This window comes from Vanessa atalanta, chromosome 18 (genome assembly GCF_905147765.1).
Source record: "Vanessa atalanta chromosome 18, ilVanAtal1.2, whole genome shotgun sequence".
Taxonomy (NCBI): domain Eukaryota; kingdom Metazoa; phylum Arthropoda; class Insecta; order Lepidoptera; family Nymphalidae; genus Vanessa; species Vanessa atalanta.
The window spans coordinates 10258311-10278450 of NC_061888.1; the positions used below are offsets into that span (position 1 = coordinate 10258311).

The window sequence follows — 20140 nt, forward strand, 5'->3', positions numbered from 1 at the left end:
TAAGTATTATTCGTTTGCCTGCGCAAATTATACTGCGCAAGTAAGTTGTTGCGTGTAAATCGACCATTACACTACTGAGAATGACTACTGAGGACTATGAAGTAAGAATGTCAATTACTCTTTCATTTTGAGAAGGGTTAACTTTTATTGACTTATATATAATTTGTGTCTCAACATTAATTGAGAAAATATTTAAAACAGTATCGATATCTAGAAGTAGAAAATTAAATGTTAATTGATGTTAAATATTGTTGTGTAAATAATACTTTTGAGTGGTATGAGTAAATTTAATTTGTTATTATATTAGATTATTAATACAACTAAGATCCTATATTACTTTTTAAATTTATTTACAGTTATTTAAAAAAAAAAACAATTTGTAAAAAAGTTTTTTGTCGTTTTTGTATTTTATAAAAATAATTAATAAATTAGTACATTACCTTTTCATATGATGTAACATCATCAACATATAGGAAGAGAAAGAATATTTCCACACGAGTGAAGTCACGTTCTCATACTAGTATATGTAGTCAAGTATAGGTTGACTTAAATTGTATGAAACGATTGCGCTGTTTCCAATTAGAGTTGTTCAATTATATCGTCGACCGCCGCACTTGTCACACAAATTGCAATTATATCTTATTTGATGTTTATTTAGTTCACATAGTATATAGTATTATATGTATAGGACTGGCAAATGGATGATGGTAGTGGTCACCGCAGTCCATAGACAACCGTTTAAGAAATATTAATGATTCCACGCCACTTACTTTGGGAATTCAGATGCTATTTCCCTTGTGCTTGTTAGACTGGATCATTCGCCCATCATACTGGAACTATGATATACTACTGTTTGGCGGTAGAATATACTAGATGAGTTTGTACAATACCCAACCACCTAGTAAATCTGGTGGCTAGTTTGTAAAATCGTTTCAAGGTCCTGTGTTCAAACCTCAGGTTGAACTAGTAAAAATATATTGGTTTCTTTCTATCGAAAACTTCTCAGCTCGGAGTGATGATGTCATCCTGACCGTTTTCGGTTACAACACTTAATCTCAAAGGAGACCAGCCAACTGATCAGGCTATATAATAGTTTATAAGCATGTACTCAAGCAGAATAGAGAGTGCCAGGTGCACTCTCCTAATGCAATGGGATAGCAAATCCCGGAACGACCGGAAAAAGATCCCGCACAGGACCAACGGCTTAACGTGTTTTCCGAGGAGCGAACAAATTTCCTGACTCCGGGATATTACTGAGAATTTTTCGACAAAAGAATTTAATTAACTTTTTATCTACAACAACACTAGACCTGTGGCCACTAGAACAACGAGGCAACCCGGAGTATAGATCTTGACTTAATCTTGAGTAAAGCAATGCTGTGCCTAAAGTCTTTTCAGTCATGCCAGGGTCAGATTATAAAATAAGAGGCCGATGAAGCGCAGGGATCACTTTAATGAAGTAACAAATACGTGATCACTTGCTTGCTTCAAATATGATATACTCTTTGAAAGTTTAGAATATGTCTTTAACACGCTGAACAAATTGGTTACCTACCGCAAATACAAATCAACTGGTGGAGCTACCCTGGGTTTGAACTCGTTCTCTTGCATTATGACTCACGTTTTCTATTCACTGGTACATTTCGGGTTGTAGATATATCGAATAAATAAAATTAAACAAATATAAATTGTTACAAACGAGAGTTGTAACAATCCTAAATATCAATTGATAAATTCAGAGTATTCCTCAAATTAAAGTCATGTTATATTTAACATCCAATTATAAAAGTTAATCTATGTCCTCGACCACGAAGTGAAACTTCACGAATTTCAATCAGTAACTTGTATAGAGAATTTCATACGAGCGCTGTTTGCGTAACCTACAATAGACTTTATACAACCCAACAACGAGAGACAAAGTGAGTAATGAATTTTACAACTCAATTGGGGAACAGTTTTATCGTAACAATGTTGTGACTTTTTAAGCAGTTTGTTTGAAAATGGAACAAGTTCCAATGTCAGACCATATTATCAAATTCCTTAACGCTTTTAGAGAATAATCAACTATTTTAAGGCCGTTTCACGTTAAAAATATACAATGATTTAATTAAAAAGGTCTTATATATTAATAGCGTAAGCCGATTTTTGTCCCAGTGATTATGGGAAGATAGCTGCACATAAAAAATCGGTTATGGTCTGTCTCATTTTGAAGAGCCGTAGATGTGCAGAAAATTAAAGATGATTCTTGATGGTATTTTACTAAATTGTTACGAATTAATAAATAATTTATTTTGAAAAACTGTTACTGGCCGGTTAGAGAGCGGCGCTATGGATGTATAAGAAAAAAATGAAAAACGTAAACAACTGACTGACTTGCAGTTTACAATGAAACTAAATCAAAACAAAATCTGTGATAGGTTTCGAAATTCCTAAAATATCTTTTGAATAATCGCAGGAGACCACTATTATTTATTAATTTATACTGGGATTCAAAAGCATACTTTACACACACGCGCATATAAATATATAGTAACATACGTAATCATACCCACACAGACACAAAACGACTCTCTAATGTAATCCATATAATTTTGTCTGTTCTATTTTAAAAAATCGAACTAAGTACGTATATAGCTATAAAACATTTGTTTTCGAATTTATAAATGAAATAAGTGCAATTATGTCATACCACGTGACAATAATTGACACATTTAATTTGCGTGTGACACGAAAAATATTGAACACGAAAAATGTCACATCAACCATGAAGCGTGATGATAATGTTTTTTTATATAGACACAATACCATATTCATTAATTATTAACATTATATAAAAAGTGGATTTTAGTATATACTTGAGATTATTAGACTTCGATACTGCTTAACCGTACGCCATGAAAGTTGGGACATAAATACGCTCTATTTCTTATGTGTTTTAATAATATCGACATTTTAACTAGTTTGCGGTACACCATATCAAATTTTATACTGTTCAATTTAGAAAGAGAATTAGTCGAATCACATTATAAAACACAAGCTAAATGTATCTATTACAACTGATAAAGAATCAGCCTGTTAATATACCACTGTTGGACGAAAGCCTTTCCCTTCGAGGAGAAAGTTTGGAGCTAACTCCACCACGCTGTTAAAATACAGCTTTGTGGATACAAATGTGTTCGAATTTCAATGAAATAAGACACACGCAGGTTTCCATACGATGTTTTTCTTCACCGCTGAGCACGAGATGAATTATAAACAGTAATCAAGCACATGTAAATTCGGTGGTTCTGGCCTGGATTTGAACACAAAATCCACGCGGTCAAACCATCGGGCCATAGGCTCATTGCATACCGGACATAATATATATTTTTTTTATGGCATTGGTTGGCGGACGAGCACATGGGCCACCTGATGGTAAGTGGTCACCACCGCCCAGGTAGGGCTTGTACCAGCTCGTCTGGGTAAGTACCAACCACTCATCATATATTCTACCGTCAAACAGCAGTACTCAGTATTGTTGTGTTCCGGTTTGAAGGGTGAGTGTGCCAGTGTAACAGGCACTAGGGACAACATCTTATTTCCCAAGTTGGTCGTGCATTAGCAATGTAAGGAATGATTAATATTTCTTACAGCGCCATTGTCTATAGGCGGTGTTGACCGTTTACCATCAGGTCGCCCATGTGCTCGTCCGCTTACCTATATAATAACTATTGAGTTGCCGGTTCTTTTCATTATATCTACATTTCACACTGTCTACTTTCTTATTGTGATCGGCGATGACGCGAACAACAGGCAGTAACTGCTACAAATATCGATTACAAAAATCATTATTAAAGATCATTGTTAAGTTATTGTTACGAACGGGGTTCCTTTTGGTTGGGATCTCTTTGACTAGTGGTTGGGGTCTCTTTAGCTGGTATAACACTTTTTAGAAAAATAAGTAAAAAAAATTTGAATTCTAATTTGAATGTGTAATACGATGGAATGCGTAATTCCATCGTTCCATCGTCTGTTATATATGTTATATTTTCTGTTTCTCATCACTAGCCCGTCTGTCAAAAAGATCAAGCAAACTTGAACAGGGTATACTGTTCTTTCAAGTATTAGTATTACGTTGTTGTAATTAAAAAGTAGTTTTAAATGATATCCTTTGCAGTTTAAGCCTCGGAGAAATAATACAAAAATAATTCTAAAACATGTAACACTCCGGTTTATTTTCTCCAATGGTGACAGGGCTGGTACATTTTCCGCCCAGAGACAATTGCGATTCAACGGGAAAACGCTGCTAGCATTCCCGGCAACATTCCACGCGGTCATGATTTGTACAGTAGCTATTGTTTATTTCGTTTCGTAGAAGGTAAACTTCTATATAAATAATTATTAAGTTAATAGGTATAATCGAAACCTGCATTTTAAAGTCCCTTCTGTGCGCTTAGATATCTTAAACTATGCAACGGATTTTAATGCTGTTTTTATCAATAAACAGAAGGATTCAAAAGGAAGGATGCGCATAATACATGCGGATCATAGTAAAGAAAGCCGAGAACTTCAACTTTCCTTGCTGTAAAATGTCATGAGATTTTCTTTTCATGTTTGTTTTTCTATCTAAAAGTTGTATATAGGCTCTTATTGTGACCGTGTGAAGCAAGGACGGGTAGTTCGTTATTAATAAGAAAACAATTATTTTAACTGCGTTGTATTTTATTGAGAATCGGCGGAGGAGTTTTATATAAGGTTTATATGCTGACATTCGCAATCAAAATAAGTTTACATGTGAATGTTGTGAACATTTTTAATTAATTCATAAACTAATCAGTGAGAGTTATTAAGTCTATTTTATTTTATTAGTGATTAAAATGTATGTTTTTTTACTTTTATAAAATAAAAACATAAAATCACGTGCTGCCGTTCCCGATAACATTAGTTCTAATTATTTACCAAGCATGATCTATCATTGTCAAAATTAAAAATATATTTTACGTAGGACATATTATGTGGCCTTTAGTAAGATAACACAGTAATTGTATTTTTTTATATAATAGCGAGGTGGTCAAATGGGCCATCTGATGGTCATTGGCATCGTAAGAAAATTTCACCACCAACCTTTAGAACTCACATGTAGTTACACTGACTCACTCTACCTTTAAACTGGAACACAACAATACTGTTGCTTGGAGGTAGATTATATGATAAATGTGTAGGTAGTTCGTCCGAGTAAGTATATTTACTTGATGGTAGACAAGGTATATACTTATCTATATGAGTACGTAGTTCATTAGTTTTAGTGATATCACGACGTATGTGACCTTCAGTAAGACATGTTAGTAGACCAATTAGTAAGTAATTTACTTAGTTTTAAAGAGTTTTTAGATTACAAATTAAAAATCCGTATTCCTTCCCTACTAAGAGCAGTGTAATTCTGTAAGGATAACTTCTCACTCGTGAAATCTTGACAATGAGCTGACGTCCATTCGATACGTGTATCCTACAAATTTTATAATTATTATAGTTAATCTCTTCGGTATAATTCTGCTTAGTCTATAATTTTTTAAGCTTATTACGTAATCATTAGTTAATATTCATATATATTTATTAGTTACTTTAATAACTAGTACATACATACATTTTTACATTAGCAACCTGTAAATTTCCCACTGCTGGGCTAAAGGCCTCCTCTCTCCCATGAGGAGAAGGTTTGGAACATATTCCACCACGCTGCTCCAATGCGGGTTAGTGGAATACACATGTGGTAGAATTTCGTTGAAATTAGAAACATGCAGATTTCCTCACGATGTTTTCCTTCACCACCGAGGACGAGATGAATTTTAAACACAAATTAAGCATATGAAAATTCAGTGGTGCCTGCCTGGGTTTGAACCCGAAATCATCGGTAAAGATGAACGCGTTCTAACCACTGGACCATCTCGGCTCTAATAACTAGTGCTTCAGCAATACTTACGCTAAGGGAAGTGGAACTAAAAGTAATCATCGGTCTAAAGCAACTCCTAGAACAGCGCAGTGTATCTGATTTTTTCCATCTCTCGCTTTCGTAGTTTGCATCGTCACATTTGAACTCTAAATATCTGTATAGTAAATGTAAAATGTATTATTACATCGACAACGTGGCAAATGCTATCGCGAAGGTAAAGTTTTGCTGTTACTACATACGTAAACATGCTAGTGTGCGTGGGGCACTAATAAGGCACTCGTTGCCCTCCACATGTACGAGATAGGGAGTGTTTTACTGTTGTCTATTTACTAGTGCCAATAGATACGTCTGTTAGGAACGTACGCGGGATTGAGACGAATCCATGTCTCTGTACGCGTACGGCGTATGCTTTATTCATTCAGATACAGTTGCTGCGGCTTTCGTTGAGTGTATCGTAATTACTGTTTCGTTATTTCAACGTTCACAATGGCTGGAAGGGATAACAAGATTCTAACTGTATGAAAACAGATACTGCTTGAAATGGAAATTACTGTTTGTAAATTTGTATGTAATTTTTTCCAAATGAGAACTGTACTATTCATAAATGTAATAATAAATATTACCCTGATAAAATATCATAATTACCGTTTACTAAATCCATTAACAAGGTGATATGTTTATCAACAGAAAATATAAGTAAAATTAGCTTATCAATTGGGTAGAATCACCAGTGAAGGGAAATGATAGCTTGTATAAAAACCACATTCAATAACTTACATTACATTAACAGCCTGTAAATTTCCCACTGCTGGGCTAAGGCCGCCTCTCCCTTTGAGGAGAAGGTTTCACCACGCTGCTCCAATGCGGGTTGGTGGAATACACATGTGGCAGAATTTCGTTGAAATTAGACACATGCAGGTTTTCTAACGATGTTTTCCTTCACCGCCGAGCACGAGATGAATTATAAACACAAATTAACCACATAAAAATTCAGTGGTACTTGCCTGGGTTTGAACCCGAAATCATCATTTATGATGTACGTGTTCTAACCACTGGGCCATCTCGGCTCATTCAATAACTTAATCGTTAATTATTTAACAAGGTTCTTTGTTAGTTCCAGTAATTTTGATAGTTAGACTTTAGTAGGGATTACGTCTCCAAACAACAGGTCTTAAGTCTTAGGCTGACTTAAGTCCATAACACTGATCTTCTGAGTTTTGGTAATAGAGATTAAGACACTTAATTCCTTACAATTATTCCAATGTATCTGTATTGTTTATCGTAATTCTTTAAATACATAAAAAGCCACAGATATGTTTCTGTTTTGGCCAATTGTCATTACAATCTAAATTTTATCATGACTTATGTAATTGTAAAATTTAAATTGATCCTGGTTTTATATACAACAATATATATTTCATAAAAATATGAAATATATATTTCATAAAAATATATATTGTTATTATATATATTATTTCATAAAAATGAAATAATTTATTAAGAAATAAGTATTTTCATTTTTACTTTAAAATTATAACTGACTAGTTGTAGCCTGCTTTTTATAAGGGCGGCTTATAATTTTTTCAGCAATTAAAAAAAAAAAGTGTTCTATTTTTAAATGGCCGAGCCAAATTACCAATTTTACAACACATCTGATATATTTAAACTTGACATTCAAAATTGTCAATTTTTAAATTCAACAATGTTGGACTTTTCGTTCAAGAACGTCTTAAGGGATATATATGTGGTTGCGTTCATTTTAAACATTGTCACATGTTACTCGCATGACACACCCCGAGTTTAATAAAGCGCCCTTGGGTTAATACGTCACGTCAATCCGTTGTGGCTGTGTCACACGGTCGCGATACATTTTGCAAATTTTCTCTTCCCTCTTGGAAGTTATTGTAAGCGATCTTTGATTCTTGACGGTTGATCGACGCGATTTCAACTGAATAATCTCGGCGTTTTATCTCATTTTAATATGTAGATGTAATTTCGTTTTTACGATGATTAAAAACCGATGTTCATATGATTTACTTCATTTAAATATATATCAACATCCAGTCTATTATATTTGCAATTTTGGAATGGATCCAATACGTATATACGTAAATGTTATTCCGTCAAAGTAAATAGTTCATCAGCATTCAGATATTTTACGTAAACATATAACTTTACAAATTAATTGAATTTTTAATCGCATTTCCTATATTTTCACCTCATAGTCGTAATTTTCTAATAAAGATACTATAAGAAGTATTCATTCTTTACATTAACAATGCCGATGAGTGGAACTAAATTAGTATATCCTTTGTATGTGCTATTTCATTGTCATACATACTCTATATAATGAAAAACGCTCAAAGAAATACATTACCGTTCCTCTATTACCTACAACATAAGGATTTTTAATAACCTACCAGATCATATTTTAGTACACTATGTTGTTAGTTTTCCAAGAAAGCATCGAAATGTAATATTCGTTAGAGAATATTGAATCAAGGTACATATATAATAGAGTTCTTTTTACAACAAAGCCGTTAGCAATTTATACAAAACTTGGCCGAGTGTAGCAAAGTTGGGTCCATTAATCAATTCTTGCTTCATTCAGGTGTCGGGAAGTTTAAAGACGATTAAAACTGCATAAACTCCAAGTATAAAGTACATTCCTCAATTAGTCTGGCTAAAGAATTATGAATGAATAGTTTCGTTCTGTTATTGTTAATGAGTGTTGTGATAAAAACTAAAACGGCAGAAAGTTCGTTAAACTCACTTTTAATTGGTCGCAGGAAAGTTTTAAGTGACCATTAATTTTTAATGTGTTTTAATTCATAGCGTATTGTTGAGGATAATTTAATAAATGACCGAATTAACTTATTTGACAAAGCTGAAAGGGTCGTACGGTTTAGGTTCGCTTTTAGGACGGCATTCGTTGGAAATGGAAGATATTTTAATGAATGAAAAAAAATATATCCCGCTGAGTTTCTTTCGCCGGTTCTTCTCAGGTCCGAGGTGCTAAATTCCGAACCGGTGGTAGATTTTTGACAATCAATAAGCAAGTGCAAACACTTCTATATTGAATAAAGATTTTTGACTTTGACTTTGACTAAAAAAAGGGCTTTTTCGCATACGTGAACATGTCGCCCTGGTTAAGTTTTCATTATGAGGATACAAAAATAATATATATTAAACCTAAAACTATTTTAATCAATCACAGGTCTATGACTTAATTTGGACAACGTTTTTGCGAGATTTGACACTGGATCTGTCAGAATGAGACTGTTTTGTCCAACAGACTTTAAATCTATATTAAGTTTAGTTCTAACTGATTCGTTCTGAGCAAATTCCATCAATATGTGCAAGAGAAAATCAAGACAGACAGACAGACAAGACATTATAAGTTGTACAGTTCAGGGATGTTGTTTCCGCGTCAGAAATGTAAAATTATTACATGGGACATGACCAGGCCGAAGCCGCAGAATTAGTTTTGTATCATTAAAGTTGAGTTTACTGTTCTCAATCCAAGGATGTTTGCATGGATGAGACTGGATCGTACAGTACCAAATACAATTCTCCTTAGCTGAAACAGAAGTTGGTGTCGTATGTATTCGCAGGTGCGTTACTACGTTACGGTCCGAAAACTTTGGATTCGTATCAGAGTTTCCGTCCCATCGGATTATGAGAGAGCTATGGAGAGTTGACCATTGTTTGCACAAACACCTTTGCACTATAACATATCCAGTTGGCTGGGATCCCTTGAGATTAGCGCCGTGACCGAAATCGGTCAGAAGCCACTGCAAAGTTGGGGTCTGATGAAACATTTCTCATTATACTAACATTTACAATAAATAGCTGATATCTTTTTATCAATGCTTCCCCTAGGATAATTTATAAATATAGAGAATATTCATCACACTTTAATAAAAAATAAATAATAAAATAAATAAAGAATATAAATATAATAATATCATATTCCGGTAAAATTCATAAAACGATAACCTCATATCAGGATAGATTAAACTATTTTAAAATGATGAGCCTTGACAAAAGAAGAGACTTACTCGATCTTTTGTTCTTATACAAACTATTAAGAAATCATTTGGACTGCCCTAGTTTACTCAGTAAAATAAATTTCAGAGTGCCTAACAGATATCCGAGACACATTATTACTCCTCTTGTGCCTCCACGCACCAGAACAGTTTTCGGCGCCAATTCTAGCCTTCCCCGTTTATGCAAACTCTATAATGGTTTGAGTCATTTAATTGATATTAACTTAAATTCGCCTAATACCTTTCGGAAGTTAATTATAAACAACCTAATCAGCCAATTACAATGAATTTAGTTGTGTCAATTGAATTATTTTAGTCGTTTAATTTTTTGCAATGTTTTAGTCTGTATTTTAAGTATTCTCGTTTTGAATGTTTTTAATTATTATTTATTAATGTCACTTTGTATTTTCAATTGATTAATCTTATATTATATAACTTTTATCATAACTGTTTTGCATCAGAAACCGCATTATGATTGTATCCATTTTTAGAATATTTATGAACTTATTTTAACTTTATTTATAATTTAATATATAATGTAAATTGTTATTCATTATTTTTAGATTTATATTTATCAAACAATACTTAAAAGAAAGAATTATGTATGCATGCAGTGTTTGCTTTTAACTGATTTTACACAGTTTATGCATGTTTTTAATTTTATATGTAACGTTATTTAAATATACATTTGTGTAAAAATCGCTAGCGAACCTATAAATAAATAAATAAATAAATAAATAAATATGATGTACACTTATTACAATTATGGGAATCAGCCTTTTTCCAAAGGAAAAATAGAATAGTTATGCTAAAGACAAAAACACTTAAAAAATCAACCACCGACGGCAAAATAATGTTCCTAAGCGTTATTTAAATAGGAATATTACGATATTTAACTTTTTTGGTATCGTTTAGATGGAAAGCATTCATAATTATTTTTCCTACTAGTGTGTCACAATTTCTACCAGTCTTTTATGTTTCGACAGCAAATAATGATTCGAAGGATAATGATGATGATTTCAATATGACTTCCTTTTAAACTGGAGGAGGATTAGATATATCAGGTTCTTGTTAGTTTGACATCTTTTTTGTTTTTTTATTATTTCATTTATTTATATTTTATATGCATATAAGAATATTGCGAGACTAACTGTGAGCGTCACTAGAACTCTATATGGGTAAGTTTTGTGTTCGGCGTATTCATTTGTACCATAAACACGACGTAACCCTCCTAATCAAGAAGGCGGCGTGTCGTGAAAGTCTGTCATTTTCTTGCACTGTCATAAAACACACCGCACTAATCTTTGGTAAATGTGATAAGCGCAATCGATTGATGATCTTTTTATTATAATCAAATACATTTCAAGGCCGTAATCGGGTTTTTCAGGCCGAATTATTTTATTTTTTTTATTCATGTACATTTTCTTAATTTTATTTTGGACATAATTATACTGTGTAAAAATAATTACCCAGAAGTATTTTAAAATTATTGTGATATACAAATATATAACAAAACATAATCACTATACTATCCTAGAAATCCGTCTGTCGGTTACCAGCCAGCCAGTGTTAAAACACTTTACCACCCGCTCTGTGATTTTTTTCAGTCTTACAAATATTTTATGTAATAACTCGGTCCTGGTCAAAATTGAAATTTTTAAATTACACATTTTAGTGACTGAAAATGCTTAAGCAAAATGCGTTATTTTGTCAAGAATTAATTTCGCCTCGCAGCGTTGTATTAAAAATTCCCAAACTGGTCCATAAAATAGACAGAGAATTTTTACAAAATGTTTGTACACACTAAAATTTAATAACAATGTAATGTAATAAATAAAGACTTTAAAATTTAATAAATCTGAACAGACTCTTATATTTGCTACTAAAAAGTCTATACATTTCTTTATATTCATGGATCATTGTGATTACTGGCTGTATAACTCTGTAAAAGCTTCTTAAATGTTTTATATAAGTCAGAGGACGTGCTATCTTGCCACCTAAAGCTAAGTGGTCACAACCGTCCATAGACATTGGCAATGTAAGAACTATTGACCATTCCTTACATCGCCAATGCGCCACCAACCTTGGGAACGTTATGTCCCTTATGCCTCTAGTTACACTGGGTCACTTATCTTTCAAACTGGAACGTAACAATACCAAAGTTTGCTGTTTGGCGAAAAAAAATCTACGCATACTTACATCATCATAAATAACTTGTGTACACTATTTTGGTTTAAAGAATGTATAGACCAATAACAAACCCATGGGATTAAAAGCATGGCTTTTTTGCTGCCCCTAGAATGAATGCCATTGAATCAGTGATAATCACTGTATAAACACGAGAAATAAGGATAAGTTTCCGACTCAGCAAAGTCAATGAATCCTTCCTGGATCAAGTTATTTGTTTCTATAATAAAACGTCCCAATATTTTTAAGTTCGCTGATTCATAAATTAAACTTTTTTGTTAAAAGAACATTATATCGATGATGAAATAGGGTGAAGCTGATACTTGTTGACTGCCAGGCAAGATATATTACATAAATTTAGTTTTTATTGACCTAGCTTTGTATTTTAAATGTTGGAAAATAATTACAATTGAGTTTCTTGCCAGGTCTTCAAAGTCGAATATATGTATATCCAGAATTGGCGGTAGCTTTACATTTAGTATAATTATCTAAAATGAGGATTCAAAACTGTTCTTAGAAGCCTATTTGAATAAAGTATATTTTGATTTGATTTGGGTAATATTGTTATGCTTTAGGATTTTTGATGTTATCATGTATTATAATCGCGTGTGAAGCGATCCACTGCAAGTTTGTTGTAATTAAGGAATAGCCTTTAGGTTAATAATATGTTCTATTATCATGACTTTTTTTTTACAATTCCAAAAACATCATCACCTAAATCATCGCCAAATAAAAACTGTCTTTGTTTCAGATAAAGCGCCGTCTGAAGCAACGTTCCGCGGCGCTGAGTTCCTCTCGTATGATTTGACTCAAACTGGCGGTGAACCGATTGTTAGCACACAGGACGCGATCTCTCTCTATTTCAAGACGAGACAACCAAACGGCCTTCTCTTCTATACAGGTGTGTTACAACAAATATGTGTGTTTACTTTTGCCACATTTATTTTTGTGTATAATTGTCTTATCGTTATTTGTTTCTTTTGTATTGTATTATATTGTATTATGTGTGTTTTTTATATATCTTTTTCTTCGAAATTATAATTTCGAATCGAAAAGTATTTAAATCCTTTTTTTTTAATGTGTAATTCGATATTCATACAGGTCACGAGGCGGACTATCTTAACTTAGCCGTTCGAGATGGTGGTCTTTCACTCACGATGGGCCTTGGAAACGGCAAGCAAGAGATGCACATCAAGCCTTCGAAGACGCGATTCGATGATCATCAATGGCACAAGCTTACCGTTAGAAGACGAATTCAAGAGGTAAGACTGTCCTCCTCCTTTAATGTACTTAATACTGAAATAAATTTAGGTGGTTAATCTTGGTACGTATATTTGGTATAAAATACCTTGGTATTCTCATTTACTACGAAATAGAATTGTCTGCATTGATTAAAACTTTCCGGATTATCAAGTTACTAAAACTCCATATTTGAAACAAAGTTTATTTAATGTAATCCGTTCCATAAAATCAAGCTCCATAACCGAAATCTGGTACCGAGTTTGTCAAGCAATAGCGCATCAGGTAAACACTATAATAAATCCAATTTTAAGTTGCTTCAAAATATTCAGATTACCTTAAATCATTCTATATCGGCAAGGAATTTTTATTAAGCTTCGAATTTGTTGAAACATATTTTCTGCGTCGGATTTAACGGATGCATTTTAGATTCTGCTGTAGCCAAATGAAGAGTGATCGCTTCATTTTTTATTTATTAGAAAAGGTCTTATTTGATAGTAAGAAATAGAATTATTAAGTTGATTCTAACCTTATATTTCCCCGTAAGTTGATCGATACAAGTTTGCATGAAGTTCATCAAAGGATTTCCAGTAAGTCATTAGTGGTTAGTGTGAAAATGTTAGATTCTTTTTATATTTCAATGAAATGGCTTCATTTTCTAGGTATTACTTTGAGATTATTAGTACCACCTCCATTTTTATTCTATTTAGAATCCCTATTTATTGGTAATTAACTTGTCTATCAAGTATATTGTATACAATACTACGATGCAATATTTATATTTAGGAATTGGTAAATATCAGATCATTAATTAATATACTTTATTATGTCATATTGACAAAATAAAATATCATGTTTCATGCTTTTGTTCATTATATTCAATGAATGACAATATATAGACAAAAATAATTTTGGTATAATCTCTAATGAAACTAATTATGAAATACTTTGCCAGAATCTATTAATAAAAATTTTAAAATACTAATTTGGTTTCAGTATGGATTGTTTACAAATTATTTAATTAAATATTGTTCATTATATTTTTTTATGTAGAACTTTTTGATTGAGGTAAGCCATTGTTTAGTTGATACAATTTTTTCAATACAAAAGTATTCATTGTCGGTATTTTATTTCAGTACACTCAGTATTGTAACGTCGTAATGATATTGGAAAATATTCCTTTGATAACCGCTTAATCGATAGTAATGCATTATTTATTAGGACTCTCCATCGCTATGTAGTTTTCAATGTGTTATATAATATTTTAAATTTGTTTAATTATTTCTGACTTCATGTCAGTACTATTAACTTTGTTAAAATTAAATTAAAATTAAAAAAAAATAAAGCTGTTAAGTGAAAAGTCTTGATTTTATCCTCATGATATGAGATGAAATTCATACTTTTAATTTGAAAGTAGTCGTAGATTCGTTAGCTTCTATGCCAGTCAAAATATTATCAAGTATCGTAGCCTCAATTATAGTTTCAGAGTGATTAATGTTGTATGTATGACTGCAAAATATTCCAAATCTCTAACTTAATTTATTGAGAAATTATCAAAATTCTTGTCTGTTGCTTATGTTAAACTGGAGTGTTCAATGATACTCATTTATTACTAAGAGTATTTTGTCGTGACTTAAATATATCACATCTAGAGATAACAAATAATTTTTCTTCTTCTCATTCAAAATTTTAGATTTATTCTTAAAAATTGTTTGAATGAAAAGATTTTTGTATTTAATCCAAGGTGGTTGTGCTCAGGATTTCTTCGGCTAACAAGTATTTAATTAAATACGTAACAAAAGTATAGTTAGATTTACTCGAGTAAATTGAGATGATCCTTGTTAATACAATTTTCAAATTCCATGAATAACGTTCGCAAGTCCCAAACTTAAATACGGAAAAAGTTTAATTTTTATATGCTTGTTCGCAGATTACACCGTTCACGAGCTTTTGCAGGGTAAGTGTTAAAATACAAATATTTAACTTTCATTAATACTTTAAATATTTTAATGTAAAAACTTATATTTTCTTAGAAGTATATTTAAGGGCGTATTCCAAGTGTACGCTGTTTCGGCGAATTTAGTCGATTTCAAATTGGAATCGACTTGGAATTAGCTGGAATTATTGTTTGGTCAAAGTAAAGTACATTACATTAAGGTATTTAAGATAATTTTGTCCAAGTATTTACAAAATCCATTTGGTGAAACATAAAAGACACAATGCAATTCGCCAAATAAAACCGTAGGTATTAGGTACTCTGAATCATTAGAGAAAATTTAAAACGATTTCAAACCAAACCTTTGAATTTTGTCAGGTATTAAGTAAAAAAGTATGTGTTAATATAAAGTATACGTCCCTCCTTGGGGTTCAAGCATGCTACATGTCATGCCAATTTCCATCAAATTCCGTTGAGTCCTTTGGCCGTAAAAGCGTAACAGATAGAAAGACAAACAGACTGAATTACTTTTATATTTATAATAATATTAGTATAGATTAAACCTTAGAAACTGCCACATGACAAAAATATTTTTAAATTCAAACAAATCTAACTATAGATAACGACCACAGGAACACGAACACGAATAAAATTAGTTTCTGCTGTATGACGATGAGAATTTATGGGATTCCATTCATCTCTGACCTCAATCCTCCTGTTGCGTTGCATTTTGACGTATAAAGAGGCAATAGAAATATTCAACTGGCATGAGGATATTTATTCTTCAATCGAAACATAAGCAAAAGGATTCCTTTTCATATAAATATGGAATGAATGTCCTTTTTTCATGAAACGTTTTTCTTTTGTGATTTCGTTTGTTCTGAGCCCATACATAAGAGCTTGAGGTGAATAAAACTACATTTGAATATTAAATTAAAAAGCATATTAATCTGTGTAATGTTTAGATGTCTAAACGCATGACTCAACAATACGATATAAGTTCTAATTATAATTGTCTGGCGCTCCACTCAGAGACGTTAATCGGATCCTATGATTTTGGCACATCGGCTGCTACTGACTGAGTAATGACTTAATTCCAATATGAATATGTCACAATTTTCCTACTGACATTATATAATGTCAGAAGTGGTTTCTTGTCATCATGTGGTCGATTTAATTGATTCTAAATGGAATATAGTTTTCATACGATTCAATCAAAACGCAATTTTTTTTTACCTGTTTCACGTTTTGCAAAGATGCCGTAACAGAGTCGATACTAAAATCTTGAGCTATAAGAGTTTCATTTTATAATTGATATAATGAAAATATTTATTTCAGTCAAATCTATTATAAAACTATTTACGGAAATTGGGACCAAACGATAAAGCTCTATAGACAGCTATCGCACAAACAGTGAACCCTTTCAGATTATATGTATTTGTATTGAGGACTGATTAGAAAATATGTGGGGATAATATCATTTGTAAACGATTACTATCGTTAATGCTTAACCGATTAAATTTCCGCATACAACTAAAACAATCATAAATGAAAATACGCTTATTAATATATTCTAAGTCGCTACAAGTATTCGGTTTACCAGACCGTCTGTCCGTCGAGCCACTAAATCTCATTAGTTTCACGATCTGTTTGCACGTCTCCCTGTGTATAATTTCGCTCAGCAAATATTAATCTGGGGCGAGCTGCCACTATTTCTCTTATATCTCTTCTGAGGATTCCGTCTGCTTTGTACAGTCAGCAAATAAATTGTAGACAGTATTATTTTATGTGTTATGACTCTAATGACCTTGAAATAGTTGTTAAATGTGAACATTTGACATCTCAATGAATAGCGGTTTTATTTCCTTTGGACGAAATGTTAAACGCTCGCTTACCTAACAATGTGTTGAAAATTCAACATGAAATGTCGATTATGAGACCAATAGTTTTACTGTTTACCCGTTTAGCATTCTTCGCCACGGCTGCCGTTGTTTCTCACATTAGGTTGGGTCAATGTACTCATAAAACTAGCGTCCCTCAATATTATCCATCCCTACTCCCAGGGAATTTGCGTCAGCCTTAATGTATGATTCCTATAATATGTACTCTGTCATATTATCTAAACATAAGAGCCTATAGAGAATTCCTTAACAATATATATCTAAATACTAAGAAATTAAATATACACAAGAGAAATTCTAAAGACAAAATCGTTTTCCAAGGAAACTTAAATAGCTTGCTGTGAACGTAGCAAGCTTTTAAGTTTTCCTTCAAAGACAAAATCATAATATACTTTATTCAAGTAAACACTTTTGAATCGTTAACGAGTTTAATGTAAAACTACTATTAGTTCTGCTTACACAGCGGTAATTAAATATTATATTACACAGGCATATAAATTACATACAATTAAATTTATACATTCCACATAAAAGTTAATGAATACTAAATCAACTATTTAGTACCAATTTCTTGGTAGTAGGGCTTTGTGCTAGCCCGTCTAGGTAGGTACCACCCACTCATCAGATATTTTACCGCCAAACAGCATTACCCAGTGTTGTTGGGTTCCGGTTAAAAGGGTGAGTGAGCCAATGTAACTACAGGCACAAGGGACATAACATCTTAGTAACCAAGGTTGGTGGCACATTGGCGATGTAAGGAATGGTTAATATTTCTTACAGAGCTATTGTCTATGTGGTGGTGACCACTTACTATCAGGTGGCCCATTCACTAGTCAGCCTACCTATATCATAAAAAATGGCGGCATTTCTAACGTTATCAGTAAATTAATTTATTTTACGAATATATAACGAATAGTACTGCATTTACCGCAATTATTTAACACGTGCATACTATACGCAAATAATAGCTGTTAATCTTGTGATATTAAAGGGTTAGTTTCGCCCAGACGGCTCGCATATTGCCCAATAACGGTAAAACACTTTCATTTATATATAATACTCTTTATTGCACTGAGAAATTTTACATAGTAATTTTACTCATGAAATTATTGTTCACAATGGCGGGCTTATTTCTAAAAGAAATTTCTTCCAGCCAACCCACAGCTGTAAGAGATAGTGTTATGTAGCAGGTATAAATAGTGCAACATTAGATACTCTTAATAATATTATATAAAAGAAACAACATATATACATCGGTAAAATACGTCTGTTATAGGTTACACTATTATGCTAGCGCAATTGGTCGCGTGTCTTCGTGAATTTGAAGACTATTTGTCGTTTACATATGATTTTTTGTTTTGTTATATTACCAACTTGACGTCCATAGTGAAATTGCAGTCACTGACGCAAGGTTACGTAATAATTCGTTTCGTATTTGAGTTTTTATTTTAAACTAGCTGTGCCCGCGACTTCGTGCGCGTTGTTTGACATTTAAGTTATTTGGATATTGTAGCGTGATTTTATTTTTATGCTATAATTCTAACATAAAAGTAGACTAAGTTACTCCTTACTATGTACGCTATCTGCCAGTGAAAGTCCCGGTGACAAATAGAAAGACAGACAGACAAAAATTGTAAAAAATGTTATTTTGACATATGTACCGTGTATACATACATATTATGCATTTCGTAAAAATGGGTTATTTTAATATTACAAACAGACACTCCAATTTTATTATATGTATAGATTGCATGTTCTGATTCTTCATAAAGTAAAATTGTTTCAAATTAATAGAAATTAGTAATAAATTTTCGTGCAAAGAGCTTAGATTTAGACGAGTATTTTTTAAAGTTTATTATTTGTTTCTATATATAACGCAATGTACGATTTTAAATGAGACCACAGTTTTTAAAATAAATGAAAAAGAAAATTCCCGCTGAGTTTCTTTCTCTGGCTCTGAGTTGTTACTTTGCGAACCGGCGGTAGAATTTATGTGAGTCAATAAGTAAGTGTAATGCTTCTATATTGAAAAAAGATTTTGACTTTAAATTGGTTTGAAGGCTTAAGTTATAGCTCACGCCTTGATAATCAGTTACTATTTCTCAATGTTATGCAGGCTATTGAAAATAGTGATATCTTACTGAGATAGACATCAAAAAACTAAAAGAACATTTAAAAAACGATAATAATATTCACTGTCAAAGGTTATTCAACAGCAAACATTTGGACTCCATCACTATCCATTCCGTAGGCAGACTAGACGACAGAAGCATAATTAGAGTACCTACTACCTCAGAAAAGGACGAAGGTCTTTATAAAGTTGATTGATTTATCAGATTTATATAAACCAAATTAACTCAAACGGGTTATTCACAAGTAGTCATTATTATTCACATCTAAGCTATATCGTCATAATATCACATTACGTTATCCGAATCACATATGCTAGCTAAGTTTCAAATCGATAAGTCCGACTTATCAGTCGGTTACAAAGACATGACGCTCATAAAATCATATTAAACGCTTAAGCGTTTTGTTACTCGTAATAAGAAAATCTGTAAACTTCGTTTTAACGTAATACAATTATTTCAATTTCTGCCCCAAATAAGCGTCGTATATAACTTTTATCATCTGTGAGTGATAACTCACACGATTTATATATCGTGTTTTTATAAATTTGGAATTGTGGGTAGACCTAGCATTAATTCTCGATTGAAAAAATGAAAAATCCCGTCTAACGCCCGTGGTGCCATAATAATTGTCTTAAATCTTTTAGATTTGGCACTGTATCTCAAGACCATGTATTCCAATAACAAATGGCACTAATATATCACATTCTTCAACAGCTGCTACTAATACGATCATCATCATAAAACAACGAAGAAGATAAACGATAAAC

General features: G+C 32.4%; 1 protein-coding gene across 2 annotated transcripts in view; it reads left to right on the top strand.

Moving 5' to 3' along the window:
• The window catches only part of LOC125070889 (neurexin-1), a 184478-nt gene that overhangs the window by 144361 nt on the left and 19977 nt on the right, over positions 1 to 20140 (top strand). For both annotated transcript variants that reach the window (XM_047680893.1, XM_047680894.1), the window contains exons 6-8: positions 12917 to 13066; positions 13267 to 13427; positions 15335 to 15361. In XM_047680893.1, the coding sequence (XP_047536849.1) occupies positions 12917 to 13066; positions 13267 to 13427; positions 15335 to 15361 (338 nt within the window). The remainder of the gene's footprint in view (positions 1 to 12916; positions 13067 to 13266; positions 13428 to 15334; positions 15362 to 20140) is intronic.